The sequence below is a fragment of the Cnephaeus nilssonii genome, assembly GCF_951640355.1.
Source record: "Cnephaeus nilssonii genome assembly, chromosome: 4".
Lineage (NCBI taxonomy): Eukaryota > Metazoa > Chordata > Mammalia > Chiroptera > Vespertilionidae > Cnephaeus > Cnephaeus nilssonii.
This window is the reverse complement of record NC_137075.1, coordinates 17,650,734-17,675,954: the sequence shown is the minus strand read 5'-3', so window position 1 is coordinate 17,675,954 and position 25,221 is coordinate 17,650,734. Positions and strand designations below refer to the sequence as shown.

General features: G+C 41.9%; 2 protein-coding genes across 6 annotated transcripts in view; both read right to left on the bottom strand.

The window, feature by feature from the left end:
- Nucleotides 1-2,609, bottom strand: part of MCM10 (minichromosome maintenance 10 replication initiation factor) — a 40,885-nt gene extending 38,276 nt beyond the window's left edge. For 3 of the 4 annotated variants that reach the window (XM_079768404.1, XM_079768406.1, XM_079768407.1), the window contains exons 1-2: nucleotides 2,489-2,609; nucleotides 1,129-1,217 (exon numbers count right to left, since the gene is read on the bottom strand). In XM_079768404.1, the coding sequence (XP_079624530.1) occupies nucleotides 1,129-1,135 (7 nt within the window). In that variant the 5' untranslated portion in view covers nucleotides 1,136-1,217; nucleotides 2,489-2,609. Of the gene's footprint in view, nucleotides 1-1,128; nucleotides 1,218-2,444 lie in introns of all 4 variants that reach the window. The other variant, XM_079768405.1, reaches the window with a different exon arrangement.
- A 2,551-nt stretch (nucleotides 2,610-5,160) lies between these two features.
- Nucleotides 5,161-25,221, bottom strand: part of OPTN (optineurin) — a 55,007-nt gene continuing 34,946 nt past the window's right edge. The window contains exons 12-14 of one of the 2 annotated variants that reach the window (XM_079768059.1): nucleotides 14,850-14,980; nucleotides 13,518-13,600; nucleotides 5,161-9,156 (exon numbers count right to left, since the gene is read on the bottom strand). In XM_079768059.1, coding sequence (XP_079624185.1) covers nucleotides 9,029-9,156; nucleotides 13,518-13,600; nucleotides 14,850-14,980 — 342 coding nt within the window. In that variant the 3' untranslated portion in view covers nucleotides 5,161-9,028. Of the gene's footprint in view, nucleotides 9,157-13,516; nucleotides 13,641-14,849; nucleotides 14,981-25,221 lie in introns of those variants that run through there. The other variant, XM_079768060.1, reaches the window with a different exon arrangement.

Here is a 25,221-nt window from a genome sequence, read left to right as displayed (position 1 = left end):
ATAATATCACAGTGGGATGAATTTCAACAACACTGAATTACACTTAAAAAAAAAAAGACAATGTATAATAAACTTGGATTTAAAAAAATACAGTTTCAGACAATGAGCTCAATTATACAACTAGAAAAAGAATGTATTTTATTTGTTACTAGAGGCCCGGTGCAAGAATTTGTACAAAGGTGGGCTCTGGTCGGCCTGTCCCAATGGGGGCAATCGGGCTGGGCTGCGCTGGGCTAGGCTGGCAGGGGGAAGGGCCTCAGGTGGTTGGCTGGCCATCCCCGTCCCCTGGTCAAACTCCTGGTCGAGGGGACAATTTACATATTAGCCTTTTATTATATAGGATCATCTCTTCACAGCCAGCACAATCAGTTTTGTGCTGCTCCCTGGCTAAGCGCCGCTAATTAGAACAACATTTCTTTACTAAGTAAATGTTTGCACACATTCCTGTAAAATGAACAAAACCAGAAAGGACTACAATAATTTAAGACAGAGCTAGACTAAAACCACTTCAACAGATTTCTTTTACTTATAGATTTTTAGAGACAGAGTGGGGAAGAGAAGGAGGGAAGGAGAGAGACTGGGAGAGGGAGAGGGGGGAGCGAGGGAAAGGGACAGAGAGAAGAAAAACACATTAATTTATTGTTCTATTTATTTATGCATTCATTGGTTGATTCTTGTATGTGCCTCTGCCCGGGGATCAAACCTGTAACCTTAGTGTATGAGATCGACACTCTAACCAAGTGAGCGACCCAGCCAGAGCTCGACAGACTTCAATATTAAATGTGAACTCTGAGACTGCCTGGGTTCAAATCCCTGCTCTGACATTGGTCTTTCTGTTTCTAAAACACAGTTGCTATGAGGATTATGTTAGTTAATATAATTAAGGATCTTAGAGCAGCTCCAGCTATCATGCCAGCTATCATTATTATGAAAGACAATCAATCAGTAATGCCAGAATAAATCCCACCTGATTAAAACAAGTAACATTCAGTGACTGAAGTGACCCACTCAGACAACACTTGAGGGTGGGCAGCTATTTTCACTATTTTGCAAGTAGGGTAAATAACAAATCCACAAAGGATGGTTTTCTAAAAACAAAAGAAAATTGAGAAAACTGCCAGGACTTACCTTCCATGTTGTCTAGGGAACAGTGGTGACAGTGAACTTCGAAGGCGGACCAGGTGCCCAGGAGATGGCAGTAATGCAGAATCTTGGCTCTGTGAAACCACCATTAGAGAAGTCACCCTTGATTCTCTCTTGCACACACGGCACATCCAAAGAGTCCAGAATCCTACAATTCCTAGGGACTCTAATCCTAGAATTCATCGGGAATCTGACCATTTCTCACCCCTACCGCCAACACCATCTTCCTCCTAGTATGGAAGAAGTCCCCTTTTTTTCTTTTTTTGCAAACTCTGGTTGTAGACACTCAGGTGAGGTACAGAGGAGTATGATACTAGATTACATGGTAAACAGCATTACTGTGCTATCTATTGGGGAATCTGCGGGATTGTACGCTCCTCCTCGAGAGTTTAGAAAGCGGAAACTATCGTGTTCATTTCTATAACCAACCACCCTTTCCACCCAAACCCATGCCTTTTCCTCACCCTCCTATCTAGGGCCATCTGACAAGTGCTATGGTTCTTATCCCCACAACGTTGCTCAAAACCTCCACGTCTCCCCAATTTTACTGCCAAAAGCCTAGTCCAAGCCACTAGCAATCTTTTGCCCCGATTACTGCATTAGTGTCCTGAATTGGTCTCTTTAGCCTTCTGTAATCTAGTTTTGGTACAACAGCCGCGGTAACCTTTTCTTCTCTTAGAAATCTTTTAGAAACAGAAATCCAATAGTGGCATTCCTTTCATAAAAAGTCTTTAATGACCTTCCATTAAATTTTACAAAGCCAGTGAGGCAATGGATACTCTCTACTTCTACTTCCTCATCTTTTCTGCGGGTCCACTCCACTCTACCCCCCGCCCCCAAACAGGTTCCAGCAAGACGAGCCTGCATTCGAATGACTTCTTGAACACAAGCGTGCTCTCAGGCCTCGGCCCTCCGGAAAGTCCTCCTTCTCACCCGCCGCTGAACTATCCGTTTTTCGAAGCCTTCCCACCACCCTCTCAGCTCACCCTTTTCGTGACTGTCCTGCACTACCGCGAACTTGTTTTATCCTCTTCAGACTGCAGGCGTCCCGGGGCATAAGTAATGAGTGTTTGGAGCCCCGTACACGGCACGTACTCTACATTTATTATTATGACTTTTAAAAATGAACAAATAAGAGAAGACCAAACGGCATGCACCCGGCAAGCGTTTTAAAGGTTACTTGAAAGAAAGAAAACACGGGTCCCTTAACTAAAGTAAACGGCACCTCAGACGCGCCCCGCAACCGCTCAGCCCCGGACCTCCCGGTCGCGTCCTCCCGCGGCCGCCGCCGCCGCCCTCACCCGAGCGCCCGCGGGCTCCGCGCTCCCGCTCCCGGGGCTCTCACCTCTACCCCAGGCGCGCGTGGCGGGACGTCTCTCCCGCCGCCCGAGAGCCACGCACACGCCCAGGCCGGGCTTCTCACCGGTCCGCGCCCGTTCCCTTCCCACAGCCAGGCCCGCCAAAATTCCAACTAGGCTCCACCCGCCTCTGACGTCAGACGCACGCCGGATAGATGTGAGCTGATTGGCTGCGTCAGAGCCCTGGGAGGAAACGACTCGGGAGGGCGGCCGAGAGGGGAGGGAAACGATCCGTACGTAGAGCGGCCTGATTGGTTCACGTGACCTGCGTCCTCTTTGTTGGGGGCAAGGAACTTCCGGTCGGTCAAGTCCTGGGCACCGTTAGGTAAAATGAAGTGTCTAGGTGTCCTCCAGCGCCAGGAAGTGGAAGTATTCTCAGCTGGTATTTTTACATGAGGTCAAAACTCAGTTCCTAACACTCTCCGGGCCTGTGTCATCCAATCCTCAGCCTCATTTTCTCTTTCTATTGCCTCAGGTATACAAAGTGTTGGACAAAGACGTGACCCATATTCTAGGAATTTACAGTCTAATTTGGTAGATATGATATATGCGTAATTAACATAAGGCGACTACTAGTGAGTACCAGTCTTGTAGAAGAGGAGGCAACAAAGGAGACGAGCGAGAAACATTAAAATAAGTAGGTAAAACGAATAATGTGGATGATAAACTCCAGGTCAAGAATTTTTTAAAATAAAAAGACCGTGTTTGACCAGGTGGGGAAGGAGCAGTTAGATGTATAGAGAAAAGGGGTGGCTACCTGCTTAGACTCTGTAGTTAATTAAGACTAAGATTTTAAACTGCCACATACTAACTGTGCACCCTTGGGTAAGTTAACCTCTCAGAGCCTCAACTTACTCATCAGCGAAGTGAATAGTAATAGCTATTTTATAGGGCATTGTGAGGATTGAGAAAACCTTGAAAATACACATTCAATATTCTTACTACTTTCTTTGTTTTGTTTTTTTTTTGTTAATCCTCACCTGAGGATATTTTTTTCCATTGCTTTTTAGAGAGTGGAAGGATGGGAGAAGGGAGGGAGGCACGGAGAGAGAGGAAGAGAGAGAGAGAGAGGAAGAGAGAGAGAGAGAGGGAGAGAGAGAGAGAGAGAGGGGGGGAGAGAGAGAGAGAGAGAGAGAGAGATCGATCGGGATCCATGTGAGAGAGACTTTGGTTGCCTCCCACAGGCACCCCAACTGGGACCGGGGTGGGACCTGCAACCCAGTTACTGTGCCCTTGACCAGGAATCAAACCTGCAACCCTGCAGTGCCTGGGACCAGGCACTATCCACTTTGCAACACTGGCCAGGGCATTACTATTTTATAGGCTTTGCTAAGGGAGATTGAGCTAACAAAGACAGGTACTCAGGAACTGAATGTACCAGAAACTGAAGGCAGAGAAGCACATTAGAATATTGCCATAGTCCCAGACTATAAGAGTTGAAGGGAAGGGACAAATAGGAAACATTATGAAGGAAAACCTGTCTGCTTTAGTAACTGACCAAAGGAAAGTTACTTTTGGCAGGAAAAGGAGAGGACAGTGGCCATGTTGGCAATACCCAGGAGAAACTGGCAGAGTTATAGAAATGGACTAGAAGTCTAAAGGAATTTATCATCTCTTCCCCTTGTTTTGGACAGGGGAAGAGATGATAAATTAAGGTGGTGGGGATGTTCTGGAGATTTCAGCAAGTGCCTTTAGATTTGTGATTGAAGCCAGAGGGACATATTAGGGCTTCAAGTATAGGGTTTGGGATGGTTTAGTGAATACAGGTGAGTTCTCTAAAGTAGAGATTGCGAAGCAGAATATCTGAGAATGTTTACCGGTTTAATGTACCAGATACTTAAATCAATTCTTCCATCCTTAGGCCCAGCAGGAGACAATGCTATTCAAAATCAGAAAATCAGACCTTCTACTGGGAGAAATAGCCACTTTTCACAGTCCCCCCCCCCCCCCCCGCCCCACCTCCCTGTAGAAATCTGTTTACATTTGCCTTCACATCTGCCAAGCTGTATGGTGCAGAACTCTCTAGAGCCTCATCCCAAACTTGAATATTTACAACCAACTGGACAAAGACCCTGTACTGAGAAAAATGTTACCCTTGATCAGAGGCAACCCTCTACTTAGAGATGAATGGCCCTACTGAGAAAGGGGAAAACCCAAGCTACTTAATTTTCATAACAGAATATTGTCTTTGTTGCTCAAATAGATGTCTATTGATTTTCAGCCAATCTAGAGGTTACTTTAAACAGCAGAGTATGATATTTTATAAAGAGAAGCCAATAAAAAACACTATCCTTGGTGGTTTCAATGAGCTCATTAGAATGTTCAACTCATCTTGGTTGTGCTGGGTTAATAACTACAATATATATTTTACATATGTGAAATACCTATCCAAGATTATAGCTCCATATGTTTAAAGGACAAAATTGCTACATAAATCTCTCAGCTCATTGAGAGCTTCTTAATTAATATTTTGTATTATACTTTACATCTTTGCAATTACTTAGCTAGAAAAAAGTAACAATTAAATTACTCAGCAATGACCAAATTTTCATAACAAGAGTATGTAATTTCAATAATTTTTAAATGACATACTATGTAAGTCTAAGGATGCCAAAGAGTGTTAAATTATTTCTACGTTTTATTTGCCTTTCATAGCAAAGCAGTTTGGGTACCTTTTGTTGCTCCATTAAAATATTTGAATATCAGTTCATATACTTGATTTCTGATGATGGCAAAATAAATTTGACATTTCATTAAAGGCAATTCCAAGTTAGCCCTTTTATTATAGGTCAGATGGAAGTGTTAGCCAGTCTTCACAAGAATCTTGATTTTATGATGCACACAATATATTTAATCTGTGTTCATATTAAATAATCATAGTTCAAAGTTATTTTTCTCATTTTTTAGAAAATAATACTTTATTTTTTTAGAACAATTATAAGATTACAGAAAAATTGAGTGGAAAGAATAGAGAGTTCTCATATCGTCCCTTCAACACATAATTTCCCATTATTAACATCTTGCATTAGTATGGGACATTTATTATAATTGTACATTATTACAGTATTGATACATTATTATTAACCTAAGTTCATAGTTTACATTAGGGTTCACTCTTTATGTTATACATTCATGCAGAATAGTTTAACTGCCCTAAAACTCCTTTGTGCTCTTACCTATTCACCCCTCCTCCCCAACCCCCAACTTTTGACAACCACTAATCCTTTTACTGTCTCTATAGTTTTGCCTTTCCAAGAATGTTATATAGTTGGAATCATACAGTATGTAACCTTTTCAGATTGCCTTCTTTCACTTAGCAATATGCATTTAAGGTTCCTCCTTAAACTATGTCTTTCCATGGTTTCACAGCTCATTTCTTTTTAGCACTAAATAATATTCCATTGTCTGGATGTACCACAGTTTGTTTATCCTTTTACCTATTGAAAGGCATCTTGGTTGCTTTCAAGTTTTGGCAATTATGAGTAAAGCTATTATAAACATTAATGTGCAAGTTTTGTGTGGAAATAAGTTTTTAGTTCATTTGGGTAAATGCCAAGGATTGCATGCCTGGTTTCCCAAGAAATTGTCAAACTGTCTTTCGAAGTACTATTTTGCATTTCCACCAACAATAAATGAGAGTTCCTGTTGTTCCATATCCTTGCCAGCACTTGGTGTTGTTATTGTTTTGGATTTTAGCCATTTAATAAGTGTGTGGTAGTATCTTGTTTTAATTTACAATTCCCTAATGACATATAATATTGAGCATCTTTTCATATGCTTATGAGCCTTCTGTATATTTTCTTTGGTGAGGTACCTGCTATTTTTTGCCCATTTAAAAAATTGGGTTGTTTTATTACTGTTGAGTCTTGAGAGTTCTTTGTGTATTTTGGATACAAGTCCTTCATCAGATATCTGTTTTATAAAGATCTATTCCAAGTCTGTGGCTTGAGTTAGTTTTTGTAGAAGGTGTAAGGTCTGTGTATAGATTCAGGTTTTTTTTCTTTTGCACATACATGGATGTCCAGTTGTGCCAGCACCATTTGTTAAAAATACTATCCTTTCTCCATAAATTTGCTTTTTCTCCTCTGTCAAAGACCAGTGAACTCTCTGCGTCTATTTCTGGGCTTGCTATTCTGTTCCTTTGATATATTTGTCTATCCTTTCACCAACAGCATGCTATCTTGATTATTATAACTTTATAGTATTTCTTGAACTCTGGTAGTGTCCTCCAATTTTATTCTCCTGCAGTACTGGTGTTGGCCATTCTGAATCTTTTGCCTCTGTATAAATTTTATAATCAGTTTGTTGATATCTACAAAATAACTCATTGAGATTTTTGATTGGGATTATGTGGAATCTATAGATCAGGGTGGGAAGAATTGACATCTCAATACTGAGTCTCCCTTTATGTGAACGTGGAATATCTTGCCACTTACTTAGTTCTTTGAGTTTTTTCATCAGATCTTGTACATATTTTATTATATTTATACCTATTTCACGTTTTGGTGCTAATATAAATGTTACTCTGCTTTTTAATTTCAAGTTCCAAGTGTTCACTGCTGGTGATATTAGTAATTTGTGTCTTATATTTTCAGTTAACCTGGCTAGAGGTTTGCCAATTTTATAGATAATTTCAGAGAATCAGTTTTTGGTTTTACTGATTTTTCTCTATTGATTTCCTGGTTTCAATTTAACTGATTTCTGCCCTAATTTTTATTATTTATTTTCTTCTCCCTTTTTTTGTGTTTAATTTGCCATTCTTTTTCTAGTTACTTAAAGTGGAAGCTTAGATTATTGATTTTAGATCTTTCTTCTTTTCTATATAGGCATTCAATGCTATATGTTTCCTGCTAAGCATTGCTTTTGCTTCATCCCCCAAATATTGATGTTATGTTTTAATTTTATTTGTTTAAATTTCTTTTGAGACTTCCTCAACCCGTGTACTATATACAGGTGTGTTGTTTAATCTCCAGGTGTTTAGAGGATTTCTAGGTATCTCGGAGTTGTGACCAACTTAATATTTTTACTTGAACAAAGTAAAAGAGTATCCCCCAGAACGTAAATGGAAAACTATTTGGTTTGCTTTTCTATTTAAGATAATATAGAAATCTATTTTCTCCAGTATAAAATAGTAGGGGAAAAATTAAACTAGAAGCCTTAAGCAAGAAATTAAAAGTAAAATTTTCATAGTTAATTTTAGAAATGTTTTTAAACAAACATTCTCCTTGGGCTGAAGTGGGAAAATCTTTTTATCTAAATTGCTATTGAATTTATAGTGTGTTCTCTTGGCATGAAGACATAATGAACTATTTTGATTTCTCTTAGATTTCCTGTTTGATTCCATATATGTGTGTATTTATGTGGATTAAATAAAGTTTGTCTAGGAGAGATTCTTATGATAAAGCCAAACAGAGGATATATTTTAATTTTCTCTTAAAAGTTATAGGTTCTAGATACATAGGTTATTGTTTACTTTTATGGCAGGCTCAGTATTAGTTACTAACTGTAGGTTCACAAAATATGGCACATCCCTATATTTTCACCTCCTTAGCTAGAACATTTTCTAATTCAAACAACACATACTGGTCTCTAGTAAAGGGATTTGCTCATATTTATAGAATTAACAAAACAGATCTGAATCAAGCAATAAGCTTATATGAAGCTGAATCCAGAAAACGCATCTATGGAATGAGCTATTCACATTTGAACAATGTGAAAGATTCATAAGCAAAATTTTATTTTGCAATAACTTTTTTGTGATTGTGATTATATAGCCTAATCTAGGAAGAGAATGAAGAAATAGTGGTTCTTTTTTAGAAATGAATAAACTTTCTACTGTACAAGTCCACATACCTGTAGCACAATGAAAGAATAAAGATGACTTCCTTGCACTGTATAGCAAATCCAGTGAACCAATGTATCCACTTCATCTAGGCCAAAAATTTTCCCTTTGTCCTGATGACCAAGTAAAAGCTCACAGTGCTCATATGAAAAAAGCCACATTATAACTTTGGTACAACTGTGGCTGCAATAAAACTACAACATACACATATATACACAACCCAAATAGGTTTGTCTTAAATGGATGAAGAAATATAATAATTTATTTCACAAATACTTCAGAGATCTTTTTCTTGAAGAAATCTGTGACCAATCATTTTTCCTGCCTATTTAAAAGGTACTTAAAGTTTATCAGTAATACTTCTTCCATATAATTACATTTATTATGTCCCATGATGTCATACCCTCATTAACTAGATGAACAAATAGTTCAGTGCTCACCTAAACTGAACTTTTAAAGAAATGACTCTATTATCAGAAGAATGGTATGTTAAGAATTCTATTTTGCGATTTTATGGAAATCCACACAAAAAATGTCCTATATGGAACATACTGGTTTTCTTTCTCCTAAAACAAACATAATGAGCCAAAATATTTGAGTGAAAACAAATAACACAAAAGTAGAACTCTTGGAGGAAAGAAATCTGACATTTACCAGCAGTTTGGGGGAGGCGAAATGTCACCACTTAGATGATGCAGTCCATGACATGAATTTGTAATGTATCTATGTCAGGCAGGACTTCTCCACACTTGGGGCAAGAATGAATTGGTATATTTTGCTGCTGCTGTTGCTGCCAGTTCCTATCATCAGCTCCTGAGAATAAGCATTAAGTGAAATATTATTCCATTCCTTCCATGTTACAAGCAGTCTTATTTGATGGATTTTAATAACAGATGGTTAATTTTAACATCAGTTAAACATTGTAATCTGTACCTAGTAGGAAGTGAATCCAGGTCATTTTTGTTTTTTACTGAAGTAATCTACACACACACAGAAAATCTCCAAAAGTAGGCTTTATTCTGCGTTCTAGGTACATGAAAATACATGGTTTTATTTCTAGATACCAGGAAATAGATGCTCTAGTAAAACCTAGAATATTTGAGAGAAGAAAGAGATAGATGAGGATATAAGCTAAAGAGGAGAGATGTGGAGAAAACGATGAGAGAGCATGGAGAGGTGTCATCCTAGAACAGTATGTATCTTCTTAGAAGCAAAGACAATAATTGTGTTCATTCAGCAGATACTTTTGAGTACCGTGTGAGATGGAAGAGAGGGATACAGATATGATGGGGGTGTGAGACAAGAAGTGACAGCGTGGCATGGGAGGGAAGTGCCGTGGCTGTGTCATGCACAAGGTGGTTTAGTGGGAAGACAGAGAAAGGCACCTGGCTCAGAATGCTCTGTGCAGACAGGCCCCTTGAATGAGGCTGATTCTACTTGAGAGGAGGCCTAAGAATGAATAAGGGTTATCCAGGTAAAGTAAGTGAGGAGAAAGAATTGAAGAATTATTTCCTCCAATTTAGGAATGGGACTGAGATTTGAGTCTAAATCAAAGAATGCTTGAAATGAGCATTGACTCTAGGTAGGTCCCACATGAGTAAACTGTGGTCAGTGCTGGAAATGATTTCTGGCTCCCGGGGCATCTCCTTCATCTGACCTTTCTGGACAAATGCAAACCATTTTGGTTTTGTAGCGTCTCCACACAGATCTCCAGAATTCATTCAAATCCTCAAATGTTTGTTTGTTTTTTTGGAGGATGACAGTGGAGGTAACCTTTAACATGGCTATTTGCTTCTGAGCATATTTGAATTGAATAACGTGGGAGACTATTATAGATAGTTTGTGTTTAGCAAACTTTAGAAGTACACTTGAATAGAAATATTGATCACAAGACATGATTTCTAAAGCAGGGAGATTTCTCCCCCTTTTATTGAATTTATTGGATGACACTGGTCAACAAAATCATATAGGTTTCAGGTGCACAATTCCACAACACACCATCTGTACACTACATGGTGTGTCCACCAGCCCCCTCACCCCCAAAACTCTTCCACTGCCACTCCTACACCCCACTCTGGCAATCCCCACACTGTTGTCCCTGTAACAGGGAGCTTTCTGATGGTCTCATTGTTCTACATTAGGGATCAGTAAACTTTTTCTGTAAAGGGCCAGAGAATAAATACAGGGTGGGGCAAAAGTAGGTTTATAGTTGTATATGAAACAATTTATTATTGTATTATTATTTCTTAATTATTGTATTATTTTCCATTTGAACAAGTATAAACCTACTTTTGCCCTACCCTATATTTTAGACTTTGCATGTCATATAATTTCTGTCACAGCTACTCAACTCTGTTGCCATAGACAATAAATCAACAAAAGTGCATGACTATGTTCCAATAAAACTTTATTTATTAAAACAGGGCAGATTTGGCCTGTGAACTGCAGTTTGTCAAACCTGCTCTAGAGAACAACTAGCCATCTCTCAGGGACTGTTGACTTTTCATTTAAAGCTCCATTGCATTGAAGTGTGCCTTTTTTTTTTTTTGTCCTGGCCTAGGTTTAAAGACTCAGACTTGGGATTATGGGTTCCCTCTACCTCCTAGCTCTTCACTATAAAATAAGCTTAGTCAGTTTTTATTATTAACACATTACACTCATTTCAGCCTTTGCCCTTTCATTCTCATACCGAACTTATCTAAATCCTAGCTTAAAGGTCAAGCTTATAGTCACATCTTTTCAAAGCCTATCTCAACTTGTCCGGCCCTAAATGATCATCCTTTCTTCTTATCTTTAGCAGTATTATTTCTATTACTGAAGTATTATCTTGTATTATGAATTTATCTTTGTATGTGCACATCCTGTCTCTCCAACTAGACCATGAGCCCTCACGGATCTGACCATGACTTATGCCCATTTGTTTCCTTGTGCTCAGACAGTGACCTAGACCAGATTAGACACTTGCTGCTGTTGCTGATGAAATATACTGAGAGGGGCTCCATTTAAGGCAGCTTTGTTAGAAAATGAAAAAAAAAAAATCTTAAGACATCTTATCTCTGGAATATTGTTTTTTATAAAACAAAATAAAGCTTATTAGGAATAAATTTACACTTTGTGATGATTTTTAGATTATACATGTAAACCAAAGAGTGACCAATTCTTGTTTCAATTCTTTTTCTTTTTAATGTAAATAAGCATTTGTCTTATATAGTTATGATGAATGGAAATCGTCCCTTAAAAATCCAGGTGCAAGAGATCACCCTTTTTGACTCAAGACAAGTGTGTAGATACTTCTGGATATGAGGTATATTGATGTTCCTAGGATATTTAAAATTAGGCTAGAGAAAATGCATAGCAGTGCTCAAGTGGGTAGATGCAGCTTTCAGAGAACATAACTTTACCCACTGATGCTAAAAATGCCTGAGGCTATTATTTATGCCAGTTCACATGCTGCTACCTCTGCCCCATTAGCCTATTTTTTTTTTCTTGTAAAAGAATTTTGGTGGTGGTGGTAGGGGGAATAGGAGGAGATGGAAGGTAAAAGGGGTACTCAGAGACATTTCCCCAAGATTTAACATTTAACTATACATACTAATATTACTTCTTTGCTGCTGATAACATTGTGATCTAGTTCCATTTCAATAGTCAGTTGCTTTGTGGAAGGAACAGACTTGTCCAGCGTTAAGAAAGAATTTAAAGAAATTTCACAGTTTTATGTGAAATTTAGGATGACATTCTAAACCCAGAGTCTTCTTATTGGCATTATATTAACTTTTCTTCTTGTCATGTCAGTCTTTGATCCTTTGAGTGTTATTTTTTTTCATATCTAGAATCAAGGATAACACTTCCCTTTCAGTATTAAGACCATGATTTATTACAAATTATAGAATATTATTACTAGTGTATTAAAACCATATAATAAACAAAGCCTCTTACTTTTAATAAGTTTCATGATCAATTTCATTCAGGAAATTAAAATCTGGATGTAGTATATAATTAATGACAATATTTCATGCAGTACCATGTAGAGTTACGGGACAGATAACCTTGGGTTCCATGAGGCTCACATAGCCTTGGGTTTGATGGTCCAGTTCTGCCCCTAATTCACCTTGTGATCCTGAATAATTTAACCTTGCCTTCTGTAAGGTAGTGATGATATATATCTGATAGAAATTTGTGAGGATTACATGAAATAATGTATATGAATGAAAAGATCAGCACAGGGACCACTCATAGAAAACTCTCAATAAGTGGTAATAGGTGGTGGGTGAAGATGTAAGTTCTGAGAGAGCTTATTTAAAAGAGACTTAAGTGTTTGTTTAGAACACATAAATAATTATAATAAACTAGAGACCCAGTGCACGAAAATTCACGCACTGGGGGGGGTCTCTTAGCCTGGCCTGTCCCCTCTCACAGTCCAGGAGCCCTCAGGGGATGTCCTACTGACGGCTTAGGCCCGCAGGGAGCCTCCCTCTGTGGGAGGCGACCCGGCCAATCAGGGGAAGGCGCCGTCCCCATCACCCTGCCACTGTTGCCACTGCCAGCCGCCACGGCTGCCTGCCTTCGGCTCTCGCAGCTGCCGTGGCTTTGTCCGGAAGGACGTCCGGAAGGACATTTGGCTGTCTGGTCTAATTAGCACATTATGCTTTTATTATTATAGATATAGATAGCAGGTAAGTACTAAAACAGGAATAAAGTACTTTGGAAATTCAGGAGGGAGAGGTCACATTCTGTTGGTATCATAAAGCTGACATTTGAAATGGTTTTTAAAGATGGGATAAGAGTTCACTGGAGAGAGACTGGAGGAATACAAGGATATGAGGGAAGGGCATCTACATGAAGGGCATCTATATGTAGGTATACAAGTTTATGGCAAGTTCAAGGAACAAGGAATGATTTAGTTGGCTAATTGCTGTAGGGGAATGCAGTGAGAGAAGGCTTAAAAGTTTGGCTATGCCAGGCCTTAACTGTCAGCATGAAGAGTCTGGCCTGGATTCAATAAGTAATGGATAGAGAGCGGAGTACTATGGAAATAGGCTGATGTGTACTATATTTTTTTGGTAGCTTGATTTGAAATCCATTATATAGGATGCAGAGGAATTTTTTTTCAAGCATCTTCTTCAAGGATAGTTATTCCCTGGATTCCTGAAAGCTTAGAATCACACATGACTCACCTCTTTGAACGAGGTAGTCCTGTTGGTCAGGGTCACTGGTTCTGGCTCCGTGACGGCTCTGCATTTCCATCAAGGACTGCCTACTGGGATTAAAAGCAATACTCTATGTGATGTTCTAAAATCCTGAAACATGACAACATTAAGAACACATTCAGTAGAAGTATGAGAGAAAAAAAGCTGAACTGTATACAATGCCAAGGTGCATAGAAACCAGAACTTAAGACTAACTTGAGTTGTAGATATTGTTGGAACTAGGACATGATGTAGTAAAAGTAAATAACAATTAAGATTTTTTTAAAAATCAATTAGGAAATAACCAAACTATTAATTGGTAAGGGAATGTATTAGAAAAAAGTGGCATACTTCTAACAAAACACTACAGAGCAATTAAAGAGAATTAATTAAATCTGCACATATATATACATTCAAAAAATCACAATGTTGTGTAAAGCAAGTTGCAAAATTATTTATAGTGATCATTTTGTAGCTTAAGCATAGAGAAATTAGTATTATCTTATTTTAAGATGTATAGATGTGTATATATGTAAAAATATAAAACAGATGGGGATGCTACCCACAAAATTCCAGGCAGTATGGGGAAAGGGAGAGAGAAATACAATGCAGACTGGGGAACAACAAGACTTCAATCTCATCTGCAATAAAAAATATACTTTTTTTCTTTTTAAAAAAATATATTTTATTGATTTTTACAGAGAGGAAGGGAGAGGGATAGAGAGTTAGGAACATCAATCAGCTGCCTCCTGCACACTCCCTACTGGGGATGTGCCCGCAACCAAGGTACATGCCCTTGACTGGAATTGAACCTGGGACCCTTCAGTCCACAGGCCGACACTCTATCCACTGAGCCAAACCAGTTAGGGCTACTTTTTTCTTTTAATAAAAATATACTTGAAGTAAATAAAAGAAATATGAGTAACTGTCAATTCTGGATGGGGTTCATATTGGTGTGTATTTTGATCTCTGTATTTTTATTTTTCTATATATTTCAAATTTTTCTCAAAATGAAAATTTAAAGGACAGAAGTAATTTTAGCAGTATTTCTTTTAAGATATATTACAGAATTATTTTAAGTGTTAGGACTACTTCATCTATAACAATGGCAAGATATGACTTTGAAATACAATGTCATGTTTTCACAGCTAAAAGCAAAGAACTTGATCAGGTTTCCACAAAACACTGCCAAGTCTTGTAAGTCAAACTAAGCACAGGAACCCAAGTGAAGTGTAGCCAGAGATTCTTACAGCTCAAATTAGGAACCATCTTTCACAGGTCCCATGTTGAAATGTGCTCTAAGTCTTCCCCTCACCTTACCTGCCTCCATCTTCAAAAACATTACTGTCTTTCAGCAAAATTGCCAGCTGCAATGCCAGTTGCTCCTTTTCTTCGTGAATCTTCTCTCTTGCTGCTCTTTCAGCATGAAAGTCCGAGCAGTAAACCTCCATCTGTTAGAGGAAGAAAGAGACAGCAGTTACTATCTAGATGAGGTGGATTCGCTATAGCTCACCTGTTGAGGTGAAAAGGCAGTGCTGCAGCTGTGGTATGTCTATGACAGGTACATGTTCCTGCTAGACACAAATATAGTGACCAGGACGTTCCAACTACCTTCAAGTAGAAGACACAAGTTGAGTATGTGTGTGCACTTTAAACAATTAGAACTCAGCAATTACATCGATATAGGTGGTTTAAGTACTGTATATAGCATCAATTCAGTAAAATTCTTTGGTCTATTTTAAAAAAATAATATACAGGATTAGCTTAATATAGTAAACTAGAGGCCCAGCGCATGAAATTGTGCGGGTACGGTCCCTAGGCCTATCCTGCGATCAGGGCCATCTTCTGCCCGTTCGCCAATCCCCAGGCCAAACGCTGCCTCCGCCACTGGGGCAGGTAGGCCGCCCTGCGGCTTCTGTCAGTACCACAAGCTCCTGCAGCAGCAGTGGCAGTGGCGCCCGCGTGAGTGGCCCCAAGTGGGCAGCATGTTCCATCAGTGGCCGGCCTGGCGCACGCACATGGAGGTGAAGTCGCCAGCGCCCACTTTCCCGCCAGCTTGAGCCCCCGAGCAGCTGGGGATGAGCTGGGGATCCCAATGGTCTGACAGCCAGCCCGGTCCTCCTGCCACCCACCCCAGTTCCCCCGTTCACCATCACTGATCCATCAGAGCCTGCGGGCCAGGGGGAGGGACCAAAAGGTCAGCTGTTCTGTCTGCGCGCCAGTCCCCAGTTCCACCCTGCCGCCACCCACCCACTTCCCCCCCGCCGCCACCCACCCACTTCCCCGTGGTTCCCTGTTCACCTGTGGGCGGGGTTGGGAGGGTGGGGAGGTGGGGGAGGTGAGGGACCGAGAGGTGGTCAGTGCACCTCATGGCGACTGGTCAAACGGTCGTTCCGGTCATTATGTTTATGGTCCCTGGCCTTTTATTATATATGATGGTTTATTTACTTTGTCAAGCATATTTATGAAGGCTGGCCTTAAGTTAAATTTAAAATAATAAATAGATGCTATTTATTGAATTCTAAACACATGTGAAGTCCTATGTTGATTATCTTATTTCAGTTTATCAAAAATCCTGGGAATGTAAAATTGCTATGCTCATTTCATATTACAAGTTCAATAGCTCTTAATCTTTGGGAGATTATTTAAGAGGTCAAGCCTGCATTTGAACTCAGATTGAAGCCCATATACCATGGACTCTTCCATATACCACGTCACTTCCCATAGAGCAGTGATGGGCAACCTTTTGAGCTTGGTGTGTCAAACTTCGCCAAAAAACTGAGCATAACTCGGGTAGTGTGTCACTTTGAGGAAAAAACTAACTCCAAGACTCTAGTCGCAAATGTTTCATCCTCAGGAGCAGCAAATGTTTCATCCTCGGCATGCGGCCGCGTGTCATCAGAAATGGCTATGCGTGTCAGTGCTGACACGCGTGTCATAGGTTCGCCATCACTGCCATAGAGGGAGGCAGCCTCCAAGATTGCGCTAGTGATCCTCACCTGCTGGTATTCATATCCTCATGTATTCCCCTCCCACAGTGAATAGGGCTAACCTGTGCAACCACTAGGATACTGCAGAAGTGATGGTGTGTGGCTTCTGAGACTAGGTCATAAAAGACACTATGGCTTCTGCCTTGTTCTCTCCTGGATCACTTGCTCTGGGGGAAGCTATCTGCCATCATGAAGTGCTGAAGTAGCCATATAGGGAGGCCTACAGGTGAGGAACTGAGGCCTTTCACCCACAGCCAGGTGAGTGAAACATCTTGGAAATGGATCTTCCTTCTTGAGTGCAGCCTCATAAGAAACCCTAAGCCAGAATCACCCTGCTAAGCTGCTCCTGGATTCCTGGCCCACAGAAAGTGTGTGAGATAAAAAGTGCTTATTGTTTTAGCTGCTAAGTTTGGAGAGCAATTTGTTATCTAGAAATAGATAAATATTATATCATGATAGCACTTTCTTAAGTTATAAAATTATAAAGTAAAAATGAACTACTTAATAGTGAGTTGAACATTATTCTAATACCAGTTTTTAACTTGCTATATTTAAAATTAGGGTTTTTTATTTTCAAATTTAGGGGTTCTAGGATATAAATTTTAACCTATTACTTTTAAAAGTAAAATTAATAAAATTTTAAATATTCCATCACAATTGTAGTTCAAAAGGAAAGCATGTAAAAAAGAGATCTTTGTAAGGGAGTTCCTGCCATTTGTGAGTAATCCAAAATTTTATGTTGTCATTGATGGATCATGGGCCTTTTTGAGTCAAACCTCAATTTGAGTTAGAGTCTTCAATTCAGATTTGATCCACTAAGAATTGGGTCTTTGTTTTGTCCATTCCTATATCCCCAGTAGTGAGAACAGTGCCTGACATATTATAGGTGCTCAAAAAGAGACTTGTTGAATAAATTAATGAGAATATTCATGAAAACAAAACAAATGTCTGTGTATAGAATATGGCAGAAGTACATGACTACAGTATCATGAGGTGCCCAAACAAAGGAAACACTATAAAGAGCTCAGGTTGAGATTCTGTTCCTATAGAAATACATTAAAGCCCTAAGTCCATTCAACTCCCCCATACTTCACTGAGTCAGCCACTCTGGGCAGCTGGTAATGAGTATATAGGGACTAGAGGCCTGATGCATGAAGATTCGTGCAAGAATGGGCCTTCCTTCCCCTGGCTGCTGGCATGGCCTTCACTCTGGCCGGAGCCGCCTTTCCACTCTGGCCTGGAGGCACCTTTCCGCTGCCCAGAAGCCCAGAGCAGCTGGGGTGGTGTGGAATGCCGCTCGGCACCTGTGTATGCAAATTAACCTGCCATCTTTGTTGGGTTAATTTGCATACTCCTGATTGGCTGGTGGGTGTCACAAAGGTACGGTCAATTAGCATGTTACTCTTTTAGTAGGTAGATTAATAAACTGTTAACATTGTTATATTAAAAATTAGAGGCCTGGTGCATGAAATCCATGCACGGGTGCAGTCCTTAGGCCTTGCCGGTGATCGAAGCATGAGCGTCTGGTGTGGAAGGGCAGGTCCCAGCTGATCTCTGGGCCCTGGGCAGCACCTGGGCCCGTGGGCCCCTATGCGCCCCCCTCCGCCTGAGTCAAAGCGCCCGAGTCTGCATGCGGAGATGCAGTGAGCGCGGCCAGACGCCATAGACCAGGGTGCAGTGTGGGCCTCTGGGCCACCCAGCGGCACTGCATAGAAGCTTGGCAGGCAGCGTGCTCTCTCCCGGCCGGCCTCGAAGACTGGCTCCTGCATGAACCCATAGGGAGCCCGACCAGCCCCTGCGGTCCCAGCGGCTGCGGCCTGGCTCACCTGGAAGAGTCTGTGCAGGTGCAGGCTGGGCTCCTAGCGGGCGCCCGGCACCTGAGCGCAAGGGGCTTCACTGGCATGTGAGCCGTGGCATCCCAGGGAAGGGTAGCAGGGGGAGTGAAAGCGAGCTCAGCGGACACCCCACATTCTCACCACACCTCCATCCCCATCACCCCCGCCCCCACGGGTAGCTGGCGCGAGGTCACAGCACATCGCTGACACCAGCCATGTTCCGCCCCGCCCCCTGGAGGTCAGTGCACATCGTAGCAAACTGTTGAACTCCCGGTAGAGGGGAAAATTTGCATATTCGGCTTTTATTATATAGGATAATGTGTTTACAGGTTGGGAAACATTTCGAAGAATGATGTAAGCATGTGGGGAAACACATCTACTTTTGGTGAAGCAATAATTTTGGATGTGCATTTCTGAAAAACAACTTGGTAAGATATATCATGAGTAAAAATATTGTAGAACAATAAGCACAGATAGTGTAATCTCATTTTTTAAGAATATATTTTTATTTCAGAGAGTAAGGGAGAGGGAGAGAGAGAAACATCAATGATGAGACTCATTGATTGGCTGCCTCCTGCATGCCTCCCACTGGGGTTTGAGCCCCCAACCCAGGTATGTATGTGCCCTTAACTGGAATCGAACTCGGGATCCCATAGTCTGCAGGCCAATGCTCTGTCCACTGAGCCAAACTGACTAGGGACAGTTTAATTAATTAATCCCATTTTTAATTAAGCAAACAAATAAAATAAAAACAGAAGAAATATACACTCACCAAAATGGAATTTGGGACAGTTGAATTTCCACTTTCTACTTTATACATTTCTCTATAGTCTAAAAATTTTATTTTATAATGAATAGTATTGTTTTTGTAATTCAAAAAAAATACTTTATTACCATATAATCCTAAAACCACCTCTGAAATAGATCTCTAGTTACTGAGAAAGAAAAAGTTATTTCCCACTTTTTTGTGATTTTTAAATCTCAGGCAGGATGTATTCTCACTCACAAACTTCCTCCAAGTACTTCACCAACCAGAAACCAGAGTAGGCCAAAACAGTCACAAGCCAACTGTACACAAATTCTTCCAGACAATAAAAGAAGAAATGTGTCTTAACTAGGTTTTATAAAGCCAGTAGAAACTTGATATCAAAACCTGACAAGTACATTAGCAAAAGGAAAATTCTAGCCAAGCTTCCTTAAGAATATAGATTCAAAAATCCTAATATATATAGAGAGAATAATTCAAGAAATGCAGTTTGCTTAATATTTAAGAAATCAATTTGTCTCACCACATTACCTAACTGTATCGTTATATAAAGAAAAAACATCCTACCTAATAATAGACAAATATGCAAATTGACCGTACCTTCGCTATGCCCATGATTGGCCAGGAGGCGCGGGGGGGCGGGACTCGGGGTGGCCGATTGGGCCGGCGGGACGCTGAGCTTGCGTCACCAGTGGCGGCGCGAGCTCAGCGTCTGTGCCATGGCTGTGCTGCGGCACAGATGGGGCCTCTGGGGCAGCGAGCTCACATCCCACCGGGGACCATCAAAAGTGGGGGAGCTGGGTGCCTGTCCACTCCGGCACCAGGCCTTTCAGAAGCATCCCCCGCGCCGGAGGCTTCTGAAAGGCCTGGTGCACCAGCGGACAGGCACCCAGCTCCCCCGTGATCAAAAGCGAAAGCGTGTAGGGGACCCTACACATGCGTGATTTAATCATGCACTGGGCCTCTAGTTTCTTACATAAAATACAACATATATTCAAAATAAACATTTTTGGCAAACAAGGATAGAAGGAAATTTCCTAAGTTTGATAAGTGATATCTATGAAAAGCCCATACTTAATAGTGAAATGTTGAAAGCATAGTCTCTGAGATGAGAGTAAGGCAAGACTGTCTGCCATCTCTATAGTTATACTAGAGGCCCAATGCACGAAATTTGCGCAAGGGGCTCGGCTCTTGCAGCCACGGTGGCTTGCCTCGGCCCTCACAGCTGGGGCGGCTTGCCTTGGCAACTTGCCTCAGCCCTCGCAGCCTCAGTGGCTTGCCTCAGCCCTCGCAGCTCTGGCTTTGTCCGGAAGGAGGTCCGGAAGGTCGTTCGGCTGTCTGGTCTAATTAGCATATTATGCTTTTATTATTATAGATAACACTAGAGGCCCCGTGCATGAAAATTGTACACTGGTAGGGTCCCTAGCGGCTCCCTGCCATGGGGGGCCTCCCTTCCCCTGGCCGCCTGCCGCCGCAGGCAGCCATGCTCCACGCTGCCCCCTGGTGGTCAGCGCACGTCTAACTCCCGGTAGGTCAAATTTCTGCCCGTAGGGATAATTTGCATATTAGTCTTTTATTATATAGGATTACTAGAGGCCTGGTGCATGAATTCGTGCATGGGTGGGTTCCGGCCAGCCTGCCCCAATTGGGGCTGATTGGGCTGGGCTGGCAGGGGGGAGGGGCCGTGGGCAGTTGACCAGCTGGCTCTGCCCCGATTGGGGGGGCTATTGGAGGCGGGGCTGGCTGGGGGTAGGAGCTGCGAGCGGTTGGCCAGCTGGCTCCCCCCCTGGTTGAACTCCTGGTCGAGGGGACAATTTGCATATTAGCCTTTTATTTTATAGTATACTGGGGTCCCAGCCAATGCAACAAGGCAAGATAAATAAAAAGAAAGACTGGAAAGGGAAAAAAAACAACAAACCCTGTCATTATTCAAATGATATAATTAGTCTAAAAAAATTCAGAAATACTAGAATTAAAATGTGAGTTGAGCAAGTTTACTGCAGACAAAGTCAATATATGAAAATCAATTGTATTTCTATATAACAGCAATCCTTAGAAAATGGAGTTTTTAAAAAGATGCTATTTATAATAGTATCATCAAAATATAAAATATCTAGGAATCCTATATAATAAAAGCATACTTTGCAAATTGACTGAATGGTGGAATGACCTGTCACTATGACGCGCACTGACCACCAGGGGGCAGACGCTTAACGCAGGAGCTTCCCCCTGGTGGTCAGTGAGCTCCCACAGGGTGAGCGCCGCTCAGCCAGAAGCTGGGCTCACAGCTGGCGAGCCCAGCAGCGGTGGCGGGAGCCTCTCTCACCTCCACTGCAGGTGGGTGGTAAGGAGCCAGGGTTCCCGGACTGCGAGAGGGATATCTGCCTGCCGGCTTAGGGAGATCAGGCCTAAGCCAGCAGGCAGACATCCCCCAAGGGGTTCCAGTCTGTGAGAGGGTGCAGACCAGGCTAAGGGACTCCCCTTTACTAGGGGCACGAATCTCATGCACTGGGCCTCTAGTAATCTAATAAAAGAACAAAATATTTACTAAGAAGATTATAAAAATACTAGAGGCCCAGTGCACGAAATTTGTGCACGGGGCGAGGGGGATGTCCCTCAGCTGAGCCTGCACCCTCTCCACTCTGGGACCCCTTGAGGGATGTTTGACCACCCATTGGGATCAGGCCTAAATGGGCAGTCAGACATCCCTCTCACAATCCAGGACTGCTGGCTCCCAACTGCCCTCCCCTGCAGGCCTGGTCCCCCCCAACTGCCCTCCCCTGCTGGCCTGGTCCCCCCCAACTGCCCTCCCCTGCTGGTCCAGTCACCCCTAACTGTCCTCTCCTGCCAGCCTGGTTGCCCCCAACTGCCCTCCCCTGCAGGCCATCTTGTGGTGGCCATCTTGTGTCCACATGGGGGCGGCCATCTTGTGTCTTGGTGTGACGGTCAATTTGCATATCACTCTTTTATTAGCTAGGACTAGAGGCCCAGTGCATTGATTCATGCATGGGGGGAGGGGTGTGATCCCTTGCCTGGCCTGTGCCCTCTTGCAATCTGGGATCTCTCGGGGGATGTCTGACTGCTGGTTTAGGCCTGATCCCCACAGGCCAGGGGATCCAGCCTAAAGCAGCAGTCGGACATCCCCCGAGGGATATAGCAGTGTGCCAAGCGGCAGGCAGCCAGGGAGGAGCCTGAGCTGGGGCTGAGCGCTGTGCCACTCACGCTCATCCCGGCCTGCTGTGCCTGCCACCGCTGCTTGGTAGCACTGCCGCAGAGTTGAGAGAGGCTCCCGCCACTGCAGCTGTGCTTACCAGCCGTGAGCCTGGCTTCTGGTTGAGCAGTGCTCCCCCTATGGGAGCTCATTGACCACCAGGGGGCAGCTCCTGTGTTGAGCGTCTGCCCCCTGGTGGTCAGTGCACATCATAGTGACTGGTCGACCAGTCGTCCCGGTCATTTGGCATAATGGTCGCTTAGGCTTTTATATATATAGATTATTGAGTAGAATTAAAGAAGATATGCCATATTCATGGATTGAAAGAGTCAATGTTGTAAAGATGTCAGTTATCTCCACATTGATTGATATATATTTAATACAATTCCAATCAAAACCCCAGTTGGCTTTTCTGTGTGAGTGAAAAATATCAAGTGGTTTCTAAAATTTATATGAAAATGAAAAAGGGAAGGAAGACCTGAAGTCTTCTTAAAGAATATCACTGAGGTAGGAAGACTTATTCTACCAGATTCAAAACTTTTGATGCTTTATAAGAAAGATAGTATGGTACCAGAGCAAGGATATATAAATAGCCCAATGGAACAGTACAGAGTCCAGAAATAGACTCATAGGTACATAGATACAATATGTGACAAAGAAGGCAGCAGAGTACTTAAGAAAAGATGCCCTTTTTAATAAATAGTGCCATGTCAACAGAATATTCATATAGGAAAAAAATATTCATCTTTATCTTTATCTCCATATAGAAAAGTTAATTCCAGGTGGTTTCTAGATCCTAATGTAAAAGGAAAAACAATAAAACTTTTAGAAGACACTATAGGAGAAATCTTCATGGCCTCAAGGTAGTGAAAGTTTTTTAAATAGGCCACAAAAAGTATTAATCATAAAAACTGATAAATTGGACTATAATAACAAATGAACTTTTGTCCATCAAAAGATACCTTCATAAGAGTGAAAAAGGAAGTCAGAGTGAAAAAATCTGCAACGAATATAAAGAACTCCTATAAAAATTAAGAAAAAGCCAGAAAATCAGAAGAAAAGTGAGACCTGATCAGGTACTTCACAATAGGGTATAACTAGATGGCCAGTAAACATTTGAAAAAGTACTCAATCTTATAAGCCAGCAGTTGCCAACCTTTCGGACCTCACGGACCAAGAGTGGTCTGCAGACCACCAGTTGGTGACTGCTGCTCCAAAGTTTCCTTAAACCAGTGGTTGCCAACCTTTTGTACCTCATGGACCACCAGTGGTCCATGGACCACCGGTTGGGGACCGCTGTTATAAGCCATCAAGGAAATGCAAAGTATTATATACCTACCAGAATGCTTAAAAATAAAGGTGAAAATACAGATATACAAGCATGAGTACTGAAAATACTGTTGATTGGAATGAAAATGGATACAACCACTGTGGAAAACTGTTTGACATCACCTATTAAAACTCAGTACACAGCCCAAGTGCCCATTAGTAGATGAGTGGATAAAAAAGCTGAGGTACATTTATACCAGGGAATACTATGCAGCAGTAAAAAAGAAGAATCTCTTACCCTTTGAGACAGCATGGAGGGACCTGCAGAGTATCATGCTAAGTGAAGTAAGTCAGTCAGAGAAAGACAAGTATCACAAAATCACACTCATATGTGGAATCTAAGTAACAAAATAAACTGATGAACAGAGTGGATCCAGAGACATGGAGGCATGGTACAGAGTGTGGAATCTCTGAGGGAAGGTGGGGGAGGGTGGGTGGGTGGGAGGTAATCAATAAAAGACCTTGTATGCATATATGCATAACACATGGACACAGACAATAGGGTGCTGAAGGCCTGGAGGGGGGTGGCTGGAGGGGGCCAATGGGGGAAAAAGGGGGACATGTAATATTTTCAACAAGAATTATTAAATAAAAATTTTTTTTTCATAAAAAACAACAACATTCAGTATGTGCACATTCTATGAACCTGCAATTCCACTCCTAGTTATGTAGCAAACAGGAAAAAATGTATAGGTAAACAAAGAGACATGCACAAAAATGTCACAGTAACATTAATCACAATTATGCAAACTGGAAATAATTCAACTATTAACTGTAGAATGGATAACTTCATTGAGCTCTACACTTAAAAGTTTGGTGCACTTTCCACATGTGATATACTTCAATTAAAATTTTAAAAAAATGTTAATGGGACATTAGGGGAGGAACCCAAAATGGCGGCGTAGGTAAACACCTAATCTGTAGCCGTGCACAACAATTTCAAAGCTACAACTAAAAGACAAAACTATCACCCAGAGCCACGGGAGGGCTGGCTGAAAGGAAGCTCCACAACTAGACAGAAACAGAGAGGAGCGTTCAGGACACAAACGCTGAAAAGCTGAAGTACCGGGGCACACACGCGCGATAGGGGCTGGTGGTGGGTCCCAGCTGGCAGCGGGTGTTGCTTTCTTCAAACCGAAGGGGAAACGCGCGGGACCCAAACTCCTACGGGGAGAAGCATCCTCGATGCCTCTCTGTCTCTGGACTGTTTGCCATCGGGTCAGAAAGTGAGGGTGGCTTGTTTGCAGAGCTGTGCGGAGGAATAATTGTTTGCGGCGCTGGGGTGCGAGACGCGGGGTCGCGGTCGGAGACGCGGGAAGGCTGGCTGCCAGCCATTGCTGTTTGCCATGCCCTAGCCTAGTGATGCCCTGAGACCCCTCTCCGCACAACCTACAAACTCACCCAAGCTCCAAGCAGCGGCTTATGCATATGAATGGAGTGCCACTTAACCTAGCAACCAGTTCAGACAGCTCCAGAATCTCCAAATCCCAAGCAGGGAGGAGAAGACTGGAATTCTGTAGCTCCTACAGGGTGGCCTCAGACAGTAGCTGACCTGCACCCT